Source organism: Acinonyx jubatus, chromosome B2, assembly GCF_027475565.1.
Source record: "Acinonyx jubatus isolate Ajub_Pintada_27869175 chromosome B2, VMU_Ajub_asm_v1.0, whole genome shotgun sequence".
Taxonomy (NCBI): Eukaryota; Metazoa; Chordata; class Mammalia; order Carnivora; family Felidae; genus Acinonyx; species Acinonyx jubatus.
In genome coordinates, this window is record NC_069385.1 from 56,877,246 (window position 1) to 56,899,754 (window position 22,509).

Below are 22,509 nucleotides of genomic sequence, written 5' to 3' on the forward strand. Positions count from 1 at the left end.
TTCTGTTTTGTTCTGATTTTATTCTATTTTATTTTAGCTTTTTTTTTAAAAAAAAGAATATGATCCTTAAATAGGAACTATGGCATTATAAGAAATATATATTGGCTTTCATCTCAGTTCCTGACACAAGAGCTTCTAAGGCTCCTAGAATCTACAGGGTGATAAGAATGTCTTTTTGTACGTGAATGAGATGGCTGGTGGCTAAAAGCCTCTGAAAGCTTCAGCATGGGGGCTGGTTGCCAAGGGAACCAACCATGTGACTATAGGGCAGTGTCCTATCCCATTCCCTGTGAGGTAAGAGGGAGTGGAGATTGAGTTCAGTCATCAATGACCAATATCCTGCCTATGTAATGGAACTTCCATAAAAACCCTATAAACAGTGGGGTTCTCAGGGAGTATCCAGGTTGGCAAACACATCAAAGTTGTGGAATGGTGGCATGCCCGGAGAGCACGTGGAACCTCTGTGCCCCTTCCCATATACCTTACCCTATGCATCTCTTCCATTTGGCTGTTGCTGGGTTGTATCCTTTATAATAAACGGGTAATATTAAATAAGGTGTCTCCCTGAATTTTGTGAGCTGTTATCAAACAGCAAATAGCAGATTATCAAACCTGAGGAGGTGTTTGTGAGAAATCCTGACTTATAGCTGGTTTAGTCAGAAGTATAGGTGGCCTGAACTTGTGAATGGCTTCTAAAGGAGGGGGCGCTCTTATGAGACTGAGCTTCGAACCCATGGAGCCTGTGCTCACTCTGGCTAGTTTGTGTTTGGATTGAATTAAGTTGTATGATGTTCAGTTGGTGTCCACAGACAGTTGGGAAATTCTTGGTGTGGAAACCTAAACATACAGTGTCAGACTGGTATGTAGAGGAAACTAGTTTTCCTTTAGGAACTTTTTTAAAATCTAGATAAGTTTAAATCTATTTTTTTTTTTTTTTTAGGGTGGCTATGGAGAGACTTGTGAAGTATTAATTCAGTATCACCCTAGGCTTTTCCAGACAATTATTCAAATGACACAGAATGAAGATCTCCGAGAAAACATGGTGATGTTTTACAAGCTAATAGCTTGTAAAAGAATAAGCCTTATTCATGCTTATCATATATGGCATTTTATTTATTTATTTTTTTTAATTTTTTTTTTTTTCAACATTTATTTTTTTTTGGGACAGAGAGAGACAGAGCATGAACGGGGGAGGGGCAGAGAGAGAGGGAGACACAGAATCGGAAACAGGCTCCAGGCTCTCGGCCATCAGCCCAGAGCCTGACGCGGGGCTCGAACTCACGGACCGCGAGATCGTGATCTGGCTGAAGTCGGACGCTTAACCGACTGCGCCACCCAGGCGCCCCCATATATGGCATTTTAGAATGTGCTTGGTAGTTTTATTATTACAAGTATTTTAATAATTCAAATTGTCTGCATTATAGGAAAGTATGAATTATACACTAATAAACTTTGTGCTGATATTTAGCCCTGTGAATCTTCTGTCCTCTGGGTCTTTGGTTTTTGCTTAAAATAATTAGAATTTTCCCCAGAGGTAGGGGAAAGTAATCTAAGGAGGAATATCATGGTATCATTAGTAATCACTAGTTTATTGAGTTTATTTGTAATAGTTTTACTCGTTGAAAAATTGCAGAGTTTGAATTTCTCTTATATTTTAGAAGTTTGGAATTAAGTTTCTGTAAATGAACTTGGTGATTTCTGTTTATGTTTTCTATTGCTTTTTTACTGGGTAATTTTGAAAAGATTTTTTGTTATCTTATCTCTGTATTAGCTTTTGTAAGGCAAAATAACTGTAAAGGAGTTGATTTAAACTAGATGGCTTTGGGATACTTTTTAAACTAATAGGTACTTACTTTCTTGATAAAGTTTAATGGATTATTGTGTAATCACATTTTTTTATTTGTAAAAAATTTAGTTACGACAAGTTCTGGAACATTTGTCTCAGCAAAGTGAAAGCCAGTACCTGAAGATTCTAACAAGCCTTGCTGAAGTTGCCACAACAAATGGCCATAAACTGCTTAGGTAAGTGTTTCAAAATATAAGCAAATCAATAGGCAGCAGAATCTGTCAGCTTTGTCTCCTTTCAGGCTTTTCTGGGAATAGTTTATTTTGTTGGATGTTTTTGTCAGTGGTAAGATGTTCTAAAATTTTGCTGACTTATTGTTTTGTTTTAACAGACCAGAGCAATCAACTATTACTGGGAAATTTTAGTCTCTCTAGAGTGAAGAAAAATAGGGACTTACTTTGGATTTGGATAGGTTTCTAAAATTTTATAAAATGATAGGTTAGTCATCTAAGTAAAATATACATGAAGAAGAATCAAGGAAATTTAGGAGTCTTTTGTTGTTGTTGTTCCTCCCCCAAGAAAATAGTTTGGGAATCAAATCGTGATCTCTAATTTATAGAACTCTGGGTACAGGCTACTGTTCAGGGTCTCAGCATACCTTCATGATTCCTTACAAAGTGTTTGCCCTAAACTGTCCCCCTCTGTTCAGTTCTTTATTCTTTCCAAAAGACGCTATGGTTTTAATGGCTGATTTTTATGTTCTTGGAGGTAATGCCTTTATATTACTTGCATTTCTATATATGCCTTTTCCTGCAACTTTACATTATTGTATATGGTTAGCTGCCCCAAATAGGAACAAACAGCCACTTAGAAGTGGTTAATGTATTCTTTCTTAGCTTATAAATTTGGCCCACTTCTAATATGGATGCTTTTCCCTGGGTAGTTTTCATTTCACTTCTCTTAGTACACCCAACTCTTAGAACAGGTCATGGTCTTATCTCTGTGGTCGCAACTGGAGTTTCTTCCTCCCGACTCCATGATATTTCTATATATCAGCTACATTGTCAAGTCCATTATGTTAGCCCCTTTCTGTCTTCCTTTGGGGTTTTCATATACTCAGACCAGAATCACACTCTATAACATTTATGTAGAAGGATCTTTGCTAGGCCCCTTAAACTCCGTGGTACCAAGGTTACCCTCTTGTTTTCTTTTAGCCATTAAGTCTTTCTTCAGTTCTACTCACTATACTATTTGCTAATTTTTTATAATTCAGTTTCTAACTTTGAGACTACTTAAGATTCTTTTTATGGAATTCATTGAATTTCACCTTTATATAATGTTCTCATTTTATTTAGTCGTTTCCATTAATCCATTTATTTGATGAGGGCTTTCTGTGATTCAGACATACTAAAGGCATGGCTCAGGAGTCTGCCAGACTCAGGTTTAAATCCATATATCACTATTTACTGGGTGATCTCAGCAAGTGACTGTTTTGAGTTTCCCTTTTTCATATACCCATCCGTCTAATACATACTTTTGAGTGCCTACCATCCCCCCAGGCCATCTGGTAGGTGATTGTGAATAAAACAGACAAGATCTCTCCCTGTATTTAATTTACAGCCTAGTCAGGATTTTGTTTCCTTATTGGAAAATGGTAGTAAATATCCTCTTAATGAATTGTTGTAAAAATGCAATGATAAGATACTGTAAAGTGCCAAGCATAATGTTTGGCCCATAGTTGACATGGTGATGATGATTATATAAATGGAAAATGCCAGAGATAATGATGATTATTTTAAACACCCTGTTTTCCTGTATTAGAAAAATGTCCTGTTTTTTTCTACCTAAATCTTTTGTCCTATGTTTTGCTTTTCCACAGTAATGAGAAGGCCTATGTTTTTAAATGTTTATGGTTTTATTTTAAGTTCACCTTTAATACTTACAACCAGACGCTAAGCTAAGGAGCATTGAAATACATTATTTTATTTAAACCTCACAATAATTTTGTTATTTAGGTAGTAATTTCCATTTTACATGGAAGAAAACTGAAGTTAGCAACTGACCAAGCTAATACATAGAAGAGTGAGGATTCCTATTCTCATTAATAGAGAGCAGATTCTGGGTTCCAATCTAGCTCTTAAAAGTAACTGGGAGAGGGGCACCTGGGTGGCTCAGTCGGTTGAGCGTCGGACTTCGGCTCAGGTCATAATGCCGCAGTTCGTAAGTTCAGGCCCTGCGTTGAGCTCTGTGCTCACAGCTCAGAGCCTGGAGCTTGCTTCAGATTCTGTGTCTCCCTCCCTCTGCCCGTTCCCCGCTCTGTCTCTCTCTGTCTCTCAAAAATGAATAAACATTAAAAAAAAAAAATAAAAAAAAAAAAGTAACAGGGAGATGAGTGGAACAGAAGTACGGTAGGAAAAAGGGGGCCATGGCCAGAACGACTTTTAAAACTATTTTACTAAACTGCACTGCCTCACCACCTACAGTGCTACTTTTCAAATGCTCTATGAAATCTGCTAATTATGGCCATTTTGGGGCTCTAAGTATCTTTTCCTTTTATTTTTCTACATGTTTATTCATTTTTGAGAGAGAGTGGGGAGGGGAAGAAAGAGGGACAGAGGATCTGAAGCAGGCTCTGCGCTAACAGTGGCAAGATCATGACCTGAGCCGAAATCTGACATTCAGCCTACTGAGCCACCTGGGTACCCCTAAGTATCTTTTTCTTGAGATTGGTAGTGAGTATTGGTTATTAGAATTATATTAGAATTTATTGTGTTGTTTACTGTTTTGGGAAGTCCCGTGTTTCTCCTTTACTACCTTTACCTGACACTGTTACCACTTTCGCCAGTTGTGTGGGTTCTTCATTCCCCACACCAGGCAATTCTTTGAACACCAGCTGGTGTACAGCTTTTGTCAGCTTTGAAAACTATCCATCTAGAGACACATCAAGTCTCATAGGTTAAGGACTCTTTCTTACGAGACTGCTCCCACTTTCAGATGCCAATTCCAAGTAGTAAATCCCCAGGTTAGCCATAACTTCTCTCTGACTCCACTACAAATTAGAAGTTCTCATGACCTCCTTCCCCTTGGGTTTGGTTATTTTTTAGAACAGCTCACAGTATTCGGGGAAACACTTATTTAGATTTGCCAGTCTATTAAAAGACACAATAAAGGATGCAGATGATCAGCCAGATGAAGAGATACAAAGAAAAAGGTATTGGAGGATCTCGAGCACAGGAACTTCTGTCCCCATGGAGTTGAGGGTGCCACCCTCCCAGTATGTGGACGTGTTCACTAATCTGGAAGTTCCCTGAACCCCATAGTTTTGGGCTTTTTGTGGAGGCTTTACCCTGTAGGCATGTTGATCATTAACTCCATTTCCAGTCCTTCTCCCCTCTCTGGATAACGTGGGGGTGGGGTTGGAAATTCTAAGTTTTTAATCGTGGCTTAGTCTTTCTGGTGACCAGCCTCCATCCAGGAGCCCATTAAGATTCACTTCAGTAGAACAAAAGACAACTGCTGTCACCCAGGAAATGACAAGAGATTTAGGAACTCTGTATCAGGAACAGCAGTCAAAAGACCAAATATTGGAACAAAAGATGTTCCTAGTGCTCTTATCACTTAGGAAATAATGAGGGTTTTAGGAGCTTTGTACCAGGAACCAGGGGTAGAGACCAATATATATGTTTTCTATTGCCTCACAGCTGCCAAGGTAGAATAAGAGGGTCTCAAATACAAATTACTCCCTCCTGAGGGTTTATGTTTCATGGTACTTTTGCAGATTGTCTCCCTTTTGTTCATTAATTTATAAATCATTTTATGCTTCTTAACCCACAATGGGATATAATTTTGGCCGCTTTAATAGAAATTTTAATTAAGAAAACTGATTCAAATATATATTTAGTGACAATTGAGATGTTAATTAGCTTACTTTTGAAAAAATGGATAGCCTTTTGTCTAACCAATTCTGGGAATATTTACTAAAGATAATAAATATGTACTTAAAAATTTTTTTTAATGTTTTTTAAAATTTATTTTTCAGAGAGAGAGAAAGAGAGAGAGGGAGGGAGGGAGGGAGGGAGACACAGAATCTGAAGCAGGCTCCAGACTCAAGAGTGTCAGCACAGAGCCCGACACAGGGCTTGAACTCACAAACCGCAAGATCATGACCTGAGCCAAAGTTGGACACTCAACCAACTGAGCCACCTGGGTGCTCCTAGATAATAAATATTTATTTGCAGTCCCTTTTGCACATAATGTGTTTGACTAAATAAGTGAATTATCTTACTTTCTGTATACTTATGATTAAAGATAAAGATAGTTATCAATGTGCAAATGAACAGAGAAATCACAGCTGTTTGCTTAGTAAGACATTGAATGAAAGTATACTTTCACATATAAACCAAAGGGAAGTTCATGGATAGGGCCTTGATTTAGGAAACTAATGTTAAAACTTTTATATTGAGACCTTATGGCTTGGGAAGAAATTACCATTTTATGATCAAGTGGAGAAAGATATGATGAAGTTTAGATTTTGTGATATTTTTGTATAATACTAAAGATATTTCACTTGTTGTAAAGTGAAAAATAACGTTTTTTAAATCAGTGATTCAGCTTGGAAGAATTTTAAACTGGTTATAGTAATATAAAATTATTAGATAGTGTTTATAATTGAGAGTCATATTCAGATTCCATTGTTCAGAAAATACTTCTTAAGTCATGAAATGTTTCCTAGATCAGTTATTTAAATATTTAAATGTATGGTAATTTTGCAGAGGAAAGTCAAATTCACCTCTTTCTCATAGAAAAATTTGAGAGTCATCATAGTTAACTTTTCCAATAGTCACAACACAATAAAAGAAGGAAGTAGTTTCAGCCAAACTACATTTCTGTTTTGTCAGTCTCAACAATCTTATGATATAAAATTAGAAACACTTCATAAAGACAAATACATAAAAATCAATACAAAGTTACTAGAACAAAAAATTTTGTTCATATGATGTAGGTATCCCAGTTCAATACAGTATGGATAGCAGTAACTGTCATATTTTACTAACAGTTGTAACTGATAGCTAATTTTTATTGAATATTTTTAACAATTTAATAATTCTTAGAATGAGAAACAACATGAATATTGAAGTGAAAATGTCAGGAAATTTTGGGTTCACATGTCACCAGCAGAGAAAATACTCTCTAGTTGGCACTTACACACTGGAATTCTTAGAAGTAGGCATTTGCTATTTCACATTACTTATGCATTTTATTTATTTTATTTTATTTTTAAGTTTGTTTTATTTATTTTGAGAGAGAGAGTGAGTGGGGGAGGGGCAGAAGGAGACGGAGAGACAGAATCCCAAGCAGGCTCTGCACTGCCAGCACGGAGCCCAACACGGGGCTTAAACCCAAGAACCGTGAGGTCTTGACCTGAGCCGAAACCAAGAGTCAGACGCTTAATCAGCTGAGCCACCCACTCACCCTACTAATCCTTTTAATTATTATTATTGACGTATAGTTGACATACAATGTTGTGTAAATTTCAGGTGTATAACATAGTCATTCAACAATTGCATGTTACTCAGGGCTCAACATGATATGTATAGTTACTATATGTCACCATACATACATACAGTGTTATTACAGTATTATTGAGTATATTCCCTATGCTGTACTTTTCATCTCCTTGACTTTTCATCTCTGTGAGCTGGGTAAAATACACTTGGGAGAATTTAGGGTAAGCTATGATAATTAATATATATAATCATAACCATTCTGCCCAAAAGTTTATGTAACTCTTTACTCTGCTTTTGTGCTACCATTAAAATACAAGATAACTGATGTTAGAGATTCCAAATTAAACAACCCCCTGAACAACAACAACAAACCTTTTTTTTTTTTTTTTAAAGATCTGCCACTCGTTTCAATACAGATTTAGCCTAACTCCTACAATTTCTCTATGGAAGAATAGTTGATTGATATTTGTAATGATGAACAATTCCCAGGCACTATAAAATTATGAAGGGCTTTTAGATTTGTCAAAGAAGGTTTATATTATATTCAGTATTGTTGTGTTAATTGGATTTGAGTTCTTTTTTTCTTCACAGTGGTGTGTATATCCTATATTTATGTACAGTCATAAGACTACTAAGGCTACCATTAGAGAACTGCCTTGATGCTGATATTAACTTTAAGGTTATTCAATTTGTAAGTGTTCTGCTATATGTGAACAATTGGTTACTATTCTGGGGTGAGGAGGGGAAATGAGGTTATGGATAGAGTAGAAAGTTCAGCTTCTACAATAGAGTTGTAGGTTGACTTGAGAACATAATCAACATTTCTATTTCTCTGTGAAATGTCCTCAGAATTCCTAAGAGTCCGTTTAATTTATAAATATACTTTTGGAAGTGAAAGTTAGAGATTGCTTAAAGTTGATGCCTCAAGAAACCAACTGTTGGTGCTTCCCTTCATATTTGTGCTTTGATTATTGGTTCTATTCTGGTTGCTTAAACATTAATAATTCATTCATATGCAATCCAAATAATGTATAGCAACTTCCTATTAAATAAAGCATTCCGTTCCCTATCACAATAGGAAGGAACTTCGCTAGTTATATTAGGAAACAGATGATTAATGTGATGAAAATGTTTTAAATTAAGTATTTTAATATGTAATTTGTTTTATTCCACCTAACCTGTTCGTATTTTAACTTTTATTTTCAGCTTGTCTAGTAATTATGATGCTCAAATGAAGAGCCTTTTAAGGATTGTGAGGATATTTTGTCATGTCTTTCGAATTGGTCCATCATCTCCCAGTAATGGAATCGATTTGGGCTACAATGGGAATAAAACTCCAAGAAGCCAGGTGTTCAAGGTCAGAAAAGTATATGATGTTGTTAATAAGATAGACAAAAAAGAGATGAATGTGACAAAGCATGCATTCGTTAGTCAGAAACCTCATAAACTAAGTTTGGTTCATACTCCTATCACATTTTAAGTTAGACACACGTTTCTCCTTTCATCCCTGTGTAATCAACAGCAATTCTTAAGTGGTAAGCTTTCTGTATTTTTCTTACAAGTAACATTTTAATTCCATTAGTGTTGTATTCAAAGGGTAAAGATACTTAATACTTAAATCTACTTTTTTAAATTGGATTACAGGTTTTAAATGTAGCAATATGCAGCCATCATGCTTTTTAAAAAATTATTCAGAAGTAAAGAAAATAACTAGTTTCCTTTTTTTTCCTTGTGTCCATTTTTTTTTAAAGTTTTTATTTTAATTCCAGTTAGTTAACATACAGTATTATGGTAGTGTCAGGGGTACAATATAGTGATTCAGCAATTTCATACATCACCCAGTGCTCATCACAAGTGTCCTCCTTAATCCCCATCACCTATATAACCCATTCCTTCTCCCCACTCCCTTCTGAAAATACCTAGTTTCTATTTAGAGGTTATTATTGCATATTTTCAGAAGGGAGTTAATGTGTGTGTCCATATATGTGTTTTAAAAGTAAGTTTACTTTCATTTCCTGTGTTTACTACCAATTAATTCCTGGGATCACTTCAAAGAAGAATCATTGAGGTATTTTCTTTTCTCTTCTTGCAAATTAAAAAAATATATATTTATTTATTTTGAGAGAGAGAGAGTACAAGCAGGGGAGGGACAGAGAGAGAGGGAGAGAGAAAGAGAATCCAAGCAGGCTCATCAAAGTCAGCGTAGAGTCTGATGCAGGTATCAATCTCATGAACTGTGAGATCATGACCTGAGCCAAAATCAAGAGTTAGATGCTTCACTGACTTAATCACCCCGGCACCCTGAGATATTTGCTTAAAATATTTGTATTGCTTCAGCTGCTTCCTGTAAGACCCAAGACAGTGTTGCTACCTAAGTTAAAGTATAATTTTATGAATTAAGCAAAATGAATGTGGCTATAATTGTTATTGTTAAGGCTTTTTTTTTCTTGAGACGTATTTTTAAATAACTCAGATTTTGGACAAATGTGTAACTTTATAACTGTTTTCATATTAGCTTTTTAAAGGTAACTTATCTTAAGAAATTTTCATGGTATAAAATTTGCTTTTGGGTTCATGAAGGTTTGTATTTCTTTAAATAGTCTTTTGAGTATAAATATAGGTCATCTATCCAAAAAGTGATATAAACATTTTTGTCACTTTCTAAAAAAACTAGTTATGATTGACAGCTTTACTGTCTGTAAAATTTGAAGTAAAACTAATGACCAATGCTAAGTGATTCTTTTCTTACATGGAACTTTTTGGGCACCTACAAATAAGTGCTTTGTAAGCATTTTGACACTGGTGGATTTTAATAGCTAAAATAGGTACAATAGGCTTTTAGAAAGATGTGTGTAAGGGTCTTGCATCTGTTTGTGTTCTTCACTGTTTCTCAAGAGTTAGTGCAGAAAAGAGTTTTCATCTGTTTGTGTGTGTGTGTGTGTGTGTGTGTGTGAGAGAGAGAGAGAGAGAGAGAGAAAGAGATTGATTCTTACTTTTTTCCTTTTTTTCCCCTATTGTGCCACCTCCTGGAAGAAGGCAGTTATACAACTTTTTGTAATTCAGATTTTGGCTTTTCACATACCACTTCTTCAATACTAGTTTGGAGTCATAAGTTACTATCTTTGTAAAATTTGAATCTAAATATTGATCCACTGTTTTGTCAGTGTTATTTTAAGTGAGTTTTACTGCTTAAATAGTCACATTACATGCAGTTGTTCTTAATGTATTCTGGTATGGCTTGTGCTGATTTAATTTTCTGCGTATCCTTTCTACTTACCTATAATGATGAATAGAAAATCAAATCAGGTATAGATAAAGTCACTATTCTCCAAATTGGGTATAGATTATATTCACTATTGTCTGTTTTTTTGTTTTTGTCTTTGTTTTTTTGGTTTTTTTTTTTTTTTTTTTGTTAAAATTTGAGTCTGCCATGTGTTTGCTAATGATCAGAAAATAAGTATGTGTTAATTTGTAGCATCTCTATAGGAATTTTGTGCTTGATTTAAAATGTTAGTTTCCTATCTAGCCAGTCAATACTGGTATAACAGAGTAGAAAAGGGTATCTCCCTGGTTTTCTTTGAGCTTTTCTTTTGTGAAATCTAAACTCTGTTTTGATTATTATATCAATGACATATATATTACAAAAAGCTCTTTTTTTTCTATCTTATTTCATTTGTTAGTATCTTTTTTTAAGGGATTGTTTTATGCATCATTGACAACTGCTTTTGCCTTGACTGTTGTTGTTTTTTTTTTTAATTTTGACCTTACACTTTGGTAAAACATTTTTATTACAAAACTACCTACGTTTTTAAAAACATTAAATGTTATTCTTAAAAATTTATTAGTTTCTTGACATATAATTTTATGAATTATATTTTATGACTGGAGGATGACAAAATGATGCCCTCCCACTTACAAGGATAAAAAATAGAAACTACATTGTCATCTATTTATATATAATCTTGTGTTCATTGTGGGGTGATTCAGAGTTGTAAAGATCATAACCATTTCCTGAGTTCCTGCAATGTCAGACTGGAAAATACCATTTTAATTTTTACCACATTTTGTCTAAGGTAGCCATTGATCCCTACTTTCCATTTCATTAACTAGGTACTCTAACATGTCACTTTATTGTTAGGATTAACTAATGGGTTTTCCATTACGAATGAGTGGGTTTATAGGCCATGTGGTTTTAGTAGGTGAAATTGTTTAACATCCTGTTACTAGTTTTCTGATTTATCTTAGAAATCTTTTAAGTTAATCTTAACACTTAGCCATTTTTTCAGTGTTAAGAGAGTTTTATCTAATGCCTTGGGAACTTCGGAGCATCTGAAGGAGAAGGTAGTTATGTTTATTGAAGCAGTGTGAACATGGGGAACACAATTTAGACTTACTGAATCTTGATATGCTCTTCTTTTGTGACTAGTAAGCTGTGACTGTTAATACTTACATAAAATTGTAATTGGGAAAGTTTGGAAGCTGAGAATGATTGAGAAACTTTTAACTTCAAAATCTTATATTTTGGATTGTAACATTTGACATTATCAAGTTGAGAATAGTGAGACTATACTGTTAAATTTCAAGAGTGTATTTCAAGATACTATTAAAGAACTTAATTTAGTAATGCTTTCCTGTCAAATTCATATCTCACGTTGGTACATGGATCTTAAATTTTTAAAAAATTGTCCAGCAAGTTTGAGATTATATATTATGGCTTTGAAATAGAACTTAAAATGTTTTGAAAATTATGTATGATTGTCAATAATGTGAAATGAAGCAATATTTCACAATGGTGAGATCTGCTAATGTTTTCCATAGTCATTGGCTCATTTTTCGGTAAAAGTTGATATATATATGGTGCTTTATATCTTTATTTTTTTGGTGCTTTGTGTCTTAGCTAATGTTTTTATCATTATTATTTATGAATATAGAAAGCATCGTAGATAAGGCTTGAAATTGTTTATTTTTAATTTAAAAAATTTATTTTAATCCTTTTTATCTGTGGCTAGTACCACAGTTAGAAATTAAAGTTATTTTCACAGTACTTTTTTTGTTGTTGAGGCATGAACTTTGTGAACAGATCTTCAAAGGAAAACTCTGTAGGTAAAAATACCTTGAGGTTGGGATTTAGTTTTAATACATATGTGAATGAAGAAAAAAAAGATACAAAAAAGAGAAGAGTAAAGAAAGGCCTAAGATGACGTACTACTTCTTTTTTCTCCTCATTCTGTTTTAATTTTTGCTGTGTTCCTTTATTGAAACTCTTTCTAGACTATCATTTTTACACAGATATGGGCTTTAAAAATTATTTCTGGATTATTCAAAACTTGCCTTTAATTTTTACACATTGTCAGTATTTAAAAATAGGATTGTTGGGTGCCTGAGCGGCTCAGTCGGTTAAACGTCCAACTCATGATCTCAGCTCAGGTCTTGAGCTCAGGGTTGTGAGTTTGAACCCCTCTTTGGGCTCCATGCTGGGTGTGGAACCTACATTTAAAAAAAAAAAAGGAGAGAAAGAAAAAAATGGGATTGTTGCTGGTTGTTGCTGGTTCAGGCTCAGTGCTCTCATCTGTGTGAGCAGCAGGTATCATTTCTTGCCTTAGGCTTCATCTCTATCCAGTGTGCTGTTTTTCTAGGTTGCAGTCCTCATTTAGAGGCCAATTATTCCTTTTGACTTTTGTTTCAAGAAGTTTTACATTACCACCTGTTCTTTCTATTTTGGAAGTTCATTTTGTGATGTAAAGCTAAAAGTTTTAGTGACGTAAAATGCTCTTTTTCATTCTTTACAGCAGGTTTGATGTTTTGCTCACGAGAATTAAGACATTTTCTGTGCAGGTATCATGTCAGTGTTTATGGCAGCTGGTGCCTCTTACCCTTCCTTTGAAGCAGCTCAGGGATCCTGAATCTTGCAGCTGCTATGCCTAACCATGGAAGAGCCCTCTTTGTTGGGGAGAGGGGTGCTTATTTCAACCTCAGAGAGTATAATCAGTGTCTCACTTTGCCTACCTGTTTATGTAGTATGTACTAACTAAATATTTGTTGAAAGAAGGGACTAGGTTTTTGTTGATGATAGGGGGAGCTTTTTTTGCTTTATTTTGTTTTGTTTTCTGCTTTTTGGTTTAATGTTTAAGTGAAGACTTAAGATTGATTTAATTATTTGCAAATCTAGTAAGTCAAATAAATATTCTCAAAAAGACAGTGTTCTGCAAACCTGAAGAAAAGCTGAACACACAGCAGAAGAACTTGTTAGAAAATAATGATAAAGAATTTCCTGGAAGAACATGTAATTTAACCATTTCTTAAACTTCCAATTATAGTGGTGTAATCTCTTTCCGTAAAGTAAGATTTTAATATTTAAAAGTAACATTTCTTTTGGTTGAAATATTGTGGGTCTTTCTGAAGCACATCGTCTAGTTTGTAGCATTCTGTGATCCCATAAGAAACAAAAAGATTAACTCTTATATTCATTTGCAGAAAGACAGTTTATCATTCTCAACAGTAATATTTAAAATGGTATATAGCTTTTCAAACTCCCCCTGCCCCCCAACTTCTTTGTCACACCCCCAGTGTGACTTCTTCTGCACCACGTTTAGGGCTCCCTGCTCCTGCTAAGATAGTGCTGCCATCGTCTCCCTCCAGATGCCATCATGATTATCTTCCAGAACCTCATCAGTCATGATGAGATGTTCTCTGACATCTATAACATCTGGAGATCATGGGTGGGTTGTGCCTGGAGGTGGAGGGGAACATGGTTGGTAGGACCGAGGGTAACATTGGTGGATCGTTCATTGGTGGAAATGCCTCCGCTGAAGGTCATGTGTGTGAAGGTACCAAAAGCACAGTAATCACTGGTGTTGATGTTGTCATGAACCATCACTTGCAGGAAACCAGCTTCACAAAAGAAGCCTACAAGAAGTACATCAAATGAAATCAATCCAAGGCAAGCTCGAAGAACAGAGGCCAGAAAGAGTAAAACCTTTTATGACAGGGCCTGCAGAACGAATCAGGCACATCCTTGCTAATTTCAAAAATGACCACTTCTTTATTGATGAAAACATGAATCTAGATGGCATGGTTGCCCTGCTGGACTACCGTGAGAGTGGTGTGACCCCACATACGTCCTTTAATGATGGTTTAGAAATGGAAACATGTTAACAAATTTGGCTGTTACTCTGGATGTATCCCCTGTTGTCATAAGTGGTGGCTCCTCATCCGCACAACACCAGGACTTAGACAAATGGGACTGATGTCATCTTGGGCTCTTCATTGATTTTGACCTTGATTTATTTGGAGTAGAGGCATTGTTGTTAAGAAAAAAAAATACGCATTTAAACTCATTTGAGAGAATGGCCTCTTGGTTTAGTACATATTTAAATCCACCCTGTGTAGTGTCCTGGGGAAGCTAGAGCCTGGTTGTAGACTACTGCTAGAAAGCATAAGATCCTGCAGATAAGTCTACAGTGAGAACTACTTCTGGGACTGCAGTATTAAAAACAAGAACCCAAAGTCTTAATTCTGAGTTCAAGTAAACGGAAAGACCATGCTCATAGCTGTGCCAACATTTGAAGTGGATTCTTTACACATTTCATCACCTACAAACAGAAGTAGTGAACTCTGGGAAAGATTACTAAAAGAATAAAAAGAGACTAATACAGTTGGAAGCAAAAACAAAACAAAACAATAGTGTAGGAATGAAGGAGCATTTAAGTGCTATCTTTCTCCTTGACCCTGACTGTTAATTTTTATTTGGGGTTAAAAATGTTCTTGCAGACCTTTTTTCCCACCAGTTTTATTGAGATATAATTGACATATAACATTGTGTAAGCTCAAGGTGTATAATTTGATAATTTGATACACATATACATTACCACAATAAGGTCAGTTAACACATCCTTCACTCACATTATTACCATTTTCTTGTCATGGTGAAAACATTAAAGCTTTACTTTCATAGTAACTTAAAAAAAAATTTTTTTTAATGTTTATTTATTTTTGAGATAGAGCATGAGCAGAGGAGGGGCAGAGAGAGAGGGAGACATAGAATCCGAAGCAGGCTCCAGGCTCTGAGCTGTCAGCACAGAGCCCAACATGGGGCTCAAACTCATGAACCATGAGATCGTGACCTGAGCCGAAGTCAGACGCTTAAGCGACTGAGCCACCCAGGTGCCCCCATGGTAGCTTTCAATTTACAGTACAGTATTGAAAACTAGACATGATGTTGTATATTAGATCCCTGGTAGCATTCTTTTGATAGTACTTGGGCATTTATACTTCTGCTTGTTAAAAATTACTAGTTATTAGGGATGATGTAAATATTTCATCTCCTTTACTACTTAGTCCTGTTGTAGCATTTGTGATTACATAATATTTTAAAAAGAAAATTTCATTTGCTGTTAGTTTACAAAAGACATTTCATTATTTTTAAAAGGAATATTTTAAATAGTGTAAAAAAAAGAAACAGTTTACTCCCTCCCTTTTTCTTTTTCAAGCTGTTAATCTTTACTTGGAATTAAGGATTTGCTAGTCAGTTTTGATAGTTGCTAGTCATTAGATGGAATTTGTGTATATGTGTATGAAAGCATATGCATGTATGTGCATATATATAAATACTATGTAAAATTTTTAAATTTTTCTCCATAAATTTTCAAAATTCTATGAATTACATGAAAAGAGTACAATAAAGCTTTTATTTTTTTAGTTTATTTATTTTAGTGATCTCTACACTCTCTGTGGAGCTCGAACTCACAACCCTGAGATCAAGAGTCACATGCTCCACCAGCTAACCCAGGCAGGCACCCCAGAACCAAACTGTTCATTAGACTTTTTAGGACTTCTTATTTTTTTTTAATTGAAAAAAGACAGTTGAAAATTGTCAACACATGAATATAGTAAAGGTTGGGGGATTGTATATTTAAAAGTAATATATGCTTTTAGAACTAAATATTTGAAAATTTTTAAAAGAGGAAAGATTGCTTATGAATTTTTTGTTAGATTTTAGGTTTTACCTCTTTATTCCAAGGAATAAATAAATACAAATTAAATTTTCGCTATAAATGAAGAAATTGTTATTTATGTGGCATTCATATGTTTTGTTATTTACCTTCAGGCACTGCTGTCACATTAACTTGGGAAAGGAGCAGTAGCTAGAGTAAATTTTCTCTTTTATAATATTTGCTTGAGTGAGTTTTTTTATCCTGGAGTTTAAGAATGATGTTAAAAAAACCCTTCTGTTTTTCTCCTAGCCTCTTGAATTGCTTTGGCACTCATTAGATGAATGGCTAGTTTTAATAGCTACAGAATTGATGAAAAACAAGAAGGATTCAACGGATATCACTTCTATTTTGCTGAAACAAAAAGGCCAGGATCAAGATGGCACTTCCATTCCTCCATTTGAACCTCCAGGACCTGGGAGCTATGAAAATCTATCCACTGGCACAGGGGAATCTAAACCAGATGCTCTTGGAGGGAAACAGGAAGCCAGTGCAGACTGTCAGGATGTTATTTCTATGACAGCTAACCGGCTAAGTGCTGTCATTCAAGCCTTTTACATGTGCTGTTCTTGTCAGATGCCCCCAGGGTAAGAAGGTTTCTGCTTATTATTTCCTTTTCTGATAGATGAAGAAAAGCTATGATTTTTTTGGTAATTTCAGTAACAAACAATAATTTGTTGATTTTAGGTTCTGTTTTGATCTCTTTTAGGACACTCATTGTACTAATCTAGAATTGGTTTAAAATATTTGAGTTTTAAGCATTATATAAATGATTAACATGTAGAATGGTGAATGTCACTTTGTGCAGGATTACTTAATTTTGTATTCAAAGTGTATAGAGCAGAGATGTTTAAATTTCAAGGTTTTTAAAAAGTCACTGTTCATATCCTCTATTAATGAAAAGTTCTATATATTTTTTCATCTTATAAATTGACTAGGCATGCCTAGTTTTCCAAACACAGATCTTTTTTTTTTCTTCTGCTAGGAGCCAGTCCAATTGTATACATAGTTACCAGATTTGCTTTATCACCAATTTCCGTCCATACGTTCTGATTTTTTTATCCCCCACAGAATGACTTCACCCCGTTTCATTGAATTTGTCTGCAAACATGATGAAGTTTTAAAATGCTTTGTTAATAGGTAAGGCTTTCTTGGATTCATAGATCCCTCTTGTAGGCTTTTCTTTCTTTGCTTACAGTGTTTATCTCAACAGAAATAATGTTTTTTTCTGTTACAATTCAAAAAATGCTCAATGATAAGTAAAAATATAGTAGATGTAGATTAATATTTTTCTTTTGTTTCAGTATCTGTATATCTGAATTTGTATTTCACTTATTCATCCTTCCTGTCCATTTAAACAAAATATATTTTTCTTTTAGAAATCCCAAAATTATATTTGACCACTTTCACTTCCTCCTTGAATGTCCTGAGTTGATGTCAAGATTCATGCATATCATAAAAGCACAGGTAGAGATTTCTCTTAATCTTGCTTTTAGTCTGTCTAATGAAAATTAGTTTTTTAATTTGAATACTTTTTAGTGAAATAATTATTATACTTGAGACCTCTTGCTAGAAGAGGAGTGAAATTACCTTATTCTTTACTTCAGTATGTGGAATTACATTAATATGTTACATTAGTATGAGGGGCATTTTTTTATCTTCAAGAAGTGTGTACTGAGTGTCCAGTGTGTGCAAAAGCTTGTGCAAAGACAACAGAACACATTGCCACATTTCCTGAAATGAGTTTTATGGAGCATTAGTCCTATAAGGCTGATGGTCCTTGAGGAAAGGATTTTATCCCTAAATATGTTTGGAAAATACAATATGCCCTGTTGGAGATTTGTAAAGCGTATCAGCAGCTTGTTAAAAGGCTTTGAGAAACCATTTGGTAAAAATAGTGATTTAACTTTCTTAATCCTCCAAATTTATTTGACCTGAGATCCTTTCCCCCACCAGGGTTCATTCCACATATCTCATGTTTCGTGAAACATGCTAGGGAAAAGTTTTTTTTGCTACTTACTAGCTATGTAATTTTGGGCACATTTCCAACATCCTTGAGCCTTGGTTTCTTCATCTATAAAATAGAGATAATGACACCAACCTCAAAAACTATTGTGAAGAATAAATTTTAAATAATAACTGGTATGTATGTTCCATAAATGGCAGTTATTTGGAGATAGAAAGCATATGTCCTTTCTCCACAAAGATCTTAATTCAGTCTAGCAGGTAAGATAATAAATGTACCTATAAAAGAGTAATTACATCATTATCTGACTGCTTAGGACTTTAAGGGAGGAAGACTTTGCTTCTGCCTGCTATAGTCAAGGAAACTTTTAAAAAGAGGAGGTGGATTTTATGCTGGACCTTGAAAAACATTGCAAAATTTTGCTTGGAGTGAATTGGGTAGATGAACATTCTAGCCAAGATATGGTCCAGGGCTTGTAGATGAAGAAGTGTATAAAATTACAATGGTTGAAGCAGAAATGTTGTGTAGGTGAGGAGTGAGGTGTAATTCTGGAAAGGTAGGTTGGGGTCACGCTGTGTTAAGCCTTGATTGCCAGATTGAAGGATCTTCTTTGTTTTCTAGGCTGTCAGCAGCCCCTGATAACTTTTCATTCAGGAGAATGATACGATGCTGGCAAAATTTTAAAAAATAATTTGTCAGAAGTGTAGGACAGACTGGAAGCTGTGGTTTGGTTAGTAATCATAAGGTAGATATTATAGGTGTTTTAAAATCTTTTTAGGGACACTGACCCTTTCAGAAATTAAAGCTAAGAACTAATTCTTATAAAATTATACACCTGTATATAAGTATCCTTTTGACATGTGTTAAAAATGATAATGTGAAAGAGAAGATAGTAATAATAACATTTCTTGAATGCTGACTTTAGGTCAGTTACCATATATTTGCTTTACTTGGGTTATTTTCATAGCAATCATGCGAGATGGGTACTCTTGAACTGAAGAGATTATATAACTTGTTTAAGTCATTCAGCTACCAAGTGGGAGAACCAGGATTTAAGGGTCTGTCTGGTTTTTAAATTCATTTTCTTAATCTAAACTATGTGACTCCATTCTAGGGCAAATGAAATTATAGGTGTAAGAAGCTTTTAGTTTTTGAAAGAGATAGTTTGCTATTCTTAATATTATCTCTGCTTTTATTATCTTTTATTATCTCTGCATTTATTTTCCTCTTCCCTTCCTGAACAATTTAGTCAAAAGCATCTGCATTAAGAGGTCCAATGTTTTTACCTATAGAGGAAGTTTTGTTGCCTGGCCAGAGTGAGGAAGGTGTTCACATGCATAATGGCCTAATGTGTGGTTTTGGAGCATGGGTGTGGTAAGGAGGTTGTCTGTGTAGAAGAGGGGCTCAACATGGAGTATGTGAGTTGGAAGAGCATATGGAGGATGTCCAGCATGGAGGGCGGTGACAGTTGCTCAGAGTAGACTGACAGAGCCCGGGTAGGGTAGAGGGCATCGGTGTAGTAAAGTATGCATGTCCGTGACAGGAGATTGGTTATACAGAGGGTGGGCCAGTTCATCAAATAAGTAAGTATACTTCATATGGGAGCCTGGTTTCTCAGTGTTGGAGAGAGGAGTTACAAAATGGAGAAAAGAATGAACCATACGCTGTTGGATTAGAATTGGACGTATCAGTGTGAACTTACAGTTTTCAGTGTAGATTGATAGATATAGCAAACCTGGCACCCAGTTCTTGGCTTCTGAACACCGTTCTCAATTAACCTGTGCTCTTTGGAGAAATGGTTTATTTCACGGCTGAGTCAGGGAATGTACAAGATGAGCCTGGAACCTCTTATAATGCAAGAAAGTTTTTTGTAGAGTGATAGGATTATGTCAGAATGACAGAGAACCAACTTGAATGGACTCCACTGGCCAAAGCTAAATGATGTGAACATCTGAATAAATAATGATGGCAAAATATTATAAATAAAATTGGAACCCATAAGTCTATATTGAAAAAATTAATGAATAAATGGAAAGTTTGATGAAGCAGGGAGTGTGTTTACAGTCTCAAAGTATCTACTGAAAGAATAGTTAAAAATTACAGAGATTAAAAACTACAGTGGAAAAACTTGGCAGTGATCAAAACAGACATATCAGTGTGCCAGCTGATAGGATGCACTGAGACTGGCATCACTTTTATATTCCTGCCAAAGATGTACACCCTGAATTTAATCTTGAGAACGTCAGACTGACTCTAGAGGAGGGACATTCTCCAAAATAACTGACCTGCAGTTTTTATAAATTTTTTTTAATGTTTTTATTTATTTTTGAGACAGGAAAGACAGAGCATGAGCAGGGGAGGAGCAGAGAGAGAGGGACACACAGAATCTGAAGCAGGCTTCAGACTCTGAGCTGTTAGCACGGAGCCCGATGTGGGGCTTGAACTCAAGGACTGTGAGATCATGACCTGAGCCAAAGTCGGATGCCCAACTGACTGAGCCACCCAGGCACCCCATGACCTGCAGTTTTTAAAACTATCAATCAAGGTCATGAAAATTACGAACACACTGAAGAACTGTACTGGAGTGAAAGAGACATGACAGCTAAATGCAATTCATCAGTCATGACGCTATAAAGGATATTATTAGGAAATTGGTAAAACTTGAAATGGGGTCTAAGGATTAGCTATAGTAATGTACCAGGGTTAATTTCTTGATTTTGATGGTTACCTGGTTATGTAGGAGGATTCTCTTGTTTGTAGGAAATACAACACTGAAGTATTTAAGGGTGACTGGATTTCATGGTGGCAGCTTACTCTCATATAAGGGAAAAAAAATACTTGTACTCTACTGTACTTAGAAATTTTCTGTAACTTGGAGGCAGTTCACAGAAAACAAAAAGGGTAAAAAAAAAAAAAAAGCAATTACCTGGGGTAAGTGGTTGAATTCTTATTCTATTGGTGGCTAAAGGAAGAGACGTTTTGTATGGCTGTACAAATGCTATTAAGAGGAGCCTGTAATCAGTCTTGTGAATTATTTTATGGAAGTGCAGGTACTCAGAAAGTTCATATACAAAAACGTGCCCTTTGGCTTTGTAGTTGTATGTAAATGTGTTTTGATCTTCCAGGTATCTTATTAACTTTTGAAGATAATATTTTGTACGTTTTAATGTTCCATTTGAATTACTTTAAAACATGCCATTTGCTTTTATTTCTTGGCTCATATTTTATAGATAATATCTTACAATAGGGGAATACATTTTCTGTCATGTTAAAGAATTTTAACATTATTCCAAATGATAATAAGAACAATATGTATTTATTGAGCATTCTGAGTCTTGAGTATTTCCCCAAGTTACTTAACTAACCTTTTATTGCTTCACTTTTCTCTTCTGTGAAATGGGGATGATAAGAGTCCCTTTTTCTCTTAGTGTTGTGAGAATTACATGTGAAAGTGCATGTGAAGTACTTAAAACAGTACCTGTTCACATCCATAGGTGCTTTAATAATTGTTAGCTAATTAATGATTATAGTTATGATTCTTAGGATCTCTATTTGCATTATTTCATTTAATCCTCATAGTTAGCCCTTGAAATATTTTCCCTATTTTACAGGTGGGAAAGCAAGTTCTGAGAGGTTTACTGATTTCCCTAAGGTCATAAACATAGTAGTGACAGAGCCAGTATTCCAAACCATGTGTATCAAACTTCAAAGCCCCTACATAAATACATTACTTCTGTGTAATGTTTTTTTTTTTCTTATCAGAGTTTTAGAAATAATCAGCATTAAAACTGAAAGCACTTTATATTCTACTTTATTAAAATTTATATGCCCAGAAGTTTTATAACAACAGCAATGCTTTATTCAGAATGGAAAGACTATTAGAAGTATGAACAAGATTATACATTTAACTTTATTATTTTTAATACATATATCTTTTTCTGTTATTTCATTTTTTGTTTCAAGTTTTTATTTAAATTCCAGTTAGTTAACATATAGTGTAATATTGGTTTCAGGAGTAGAATTTAGTGATTCATCCTTACATATAACACCCAGTGCTCATCTCAAGTGCATTTCTTATTACCCATCACCCATCTAGCTCAATCCCTGCTCATCTACCCTCTGTCAATCTCAGTTTGTTCTCTATAATTAAGAGTCTCTTATGGTTAGCTTCCCGCTTTTTTTTCCCCTTTCCCCTATGTTTATCTGTTTTGTTTCTTAAATGCACAGATGAGTGAAATCATGTGGTATTTGTCTTTCTCT

The 22,509-nt window shown here is 35.0% G+C and overlaps 1 protein-coding gene and 1 pseudogene across 8 annotated transcripts in view; both read left to right on the forward strand.

The window, feature by feature from the left end:
* The window catches only part of HACE1 (HECT domain and ankyrin repeat containing E3 ubiquitin protein ligase 1), a 121,045-nt gene that overhangs the window by 46,410 nt on the left and 52,126 nt on the right, over positions 1-22,509 (forward strand). For 7 of the 8 annotated variants that reach the window (XR_003419456.2, XM_027057183.2, XM_027057186.2 and 4 more), the window contains 6 exons: positions 941-1,042; positions 1,916-2,022; positions 8,500-8,650; positions 16,536-16,870; positions 17,355-17,423; positions 17,663-17,750. Coding sequence is in view for 7 of the 8 variants with exons in the window: in XM_027057183.2 (XP_026912984.1) it covers positions 941-1,042; positions 1,916-2,022; positions 8,500-8,650; positions 16,536-16,870; positions 17,355-17,423; positions 17,663-17,750 (852 nt within the window). In the remaining variant the exon portion in view is untranslated. The remainder of the gene's footprint in view (positions 1-940; positions 1,043-1,915; positions 2,023-8,499; positions 8,651-16,535; positions 16,871-17,354; positions 17,424-17,662; positions 17,751-22,509) is intronic. The other variant, XM_027057184.2, reaches the window with a different exon arrangement.
* LOC128315566 (translationally-controlled tumor protein-like) lies at positions 9,210-14,974 on the forward strand (annotated as a pseudogene).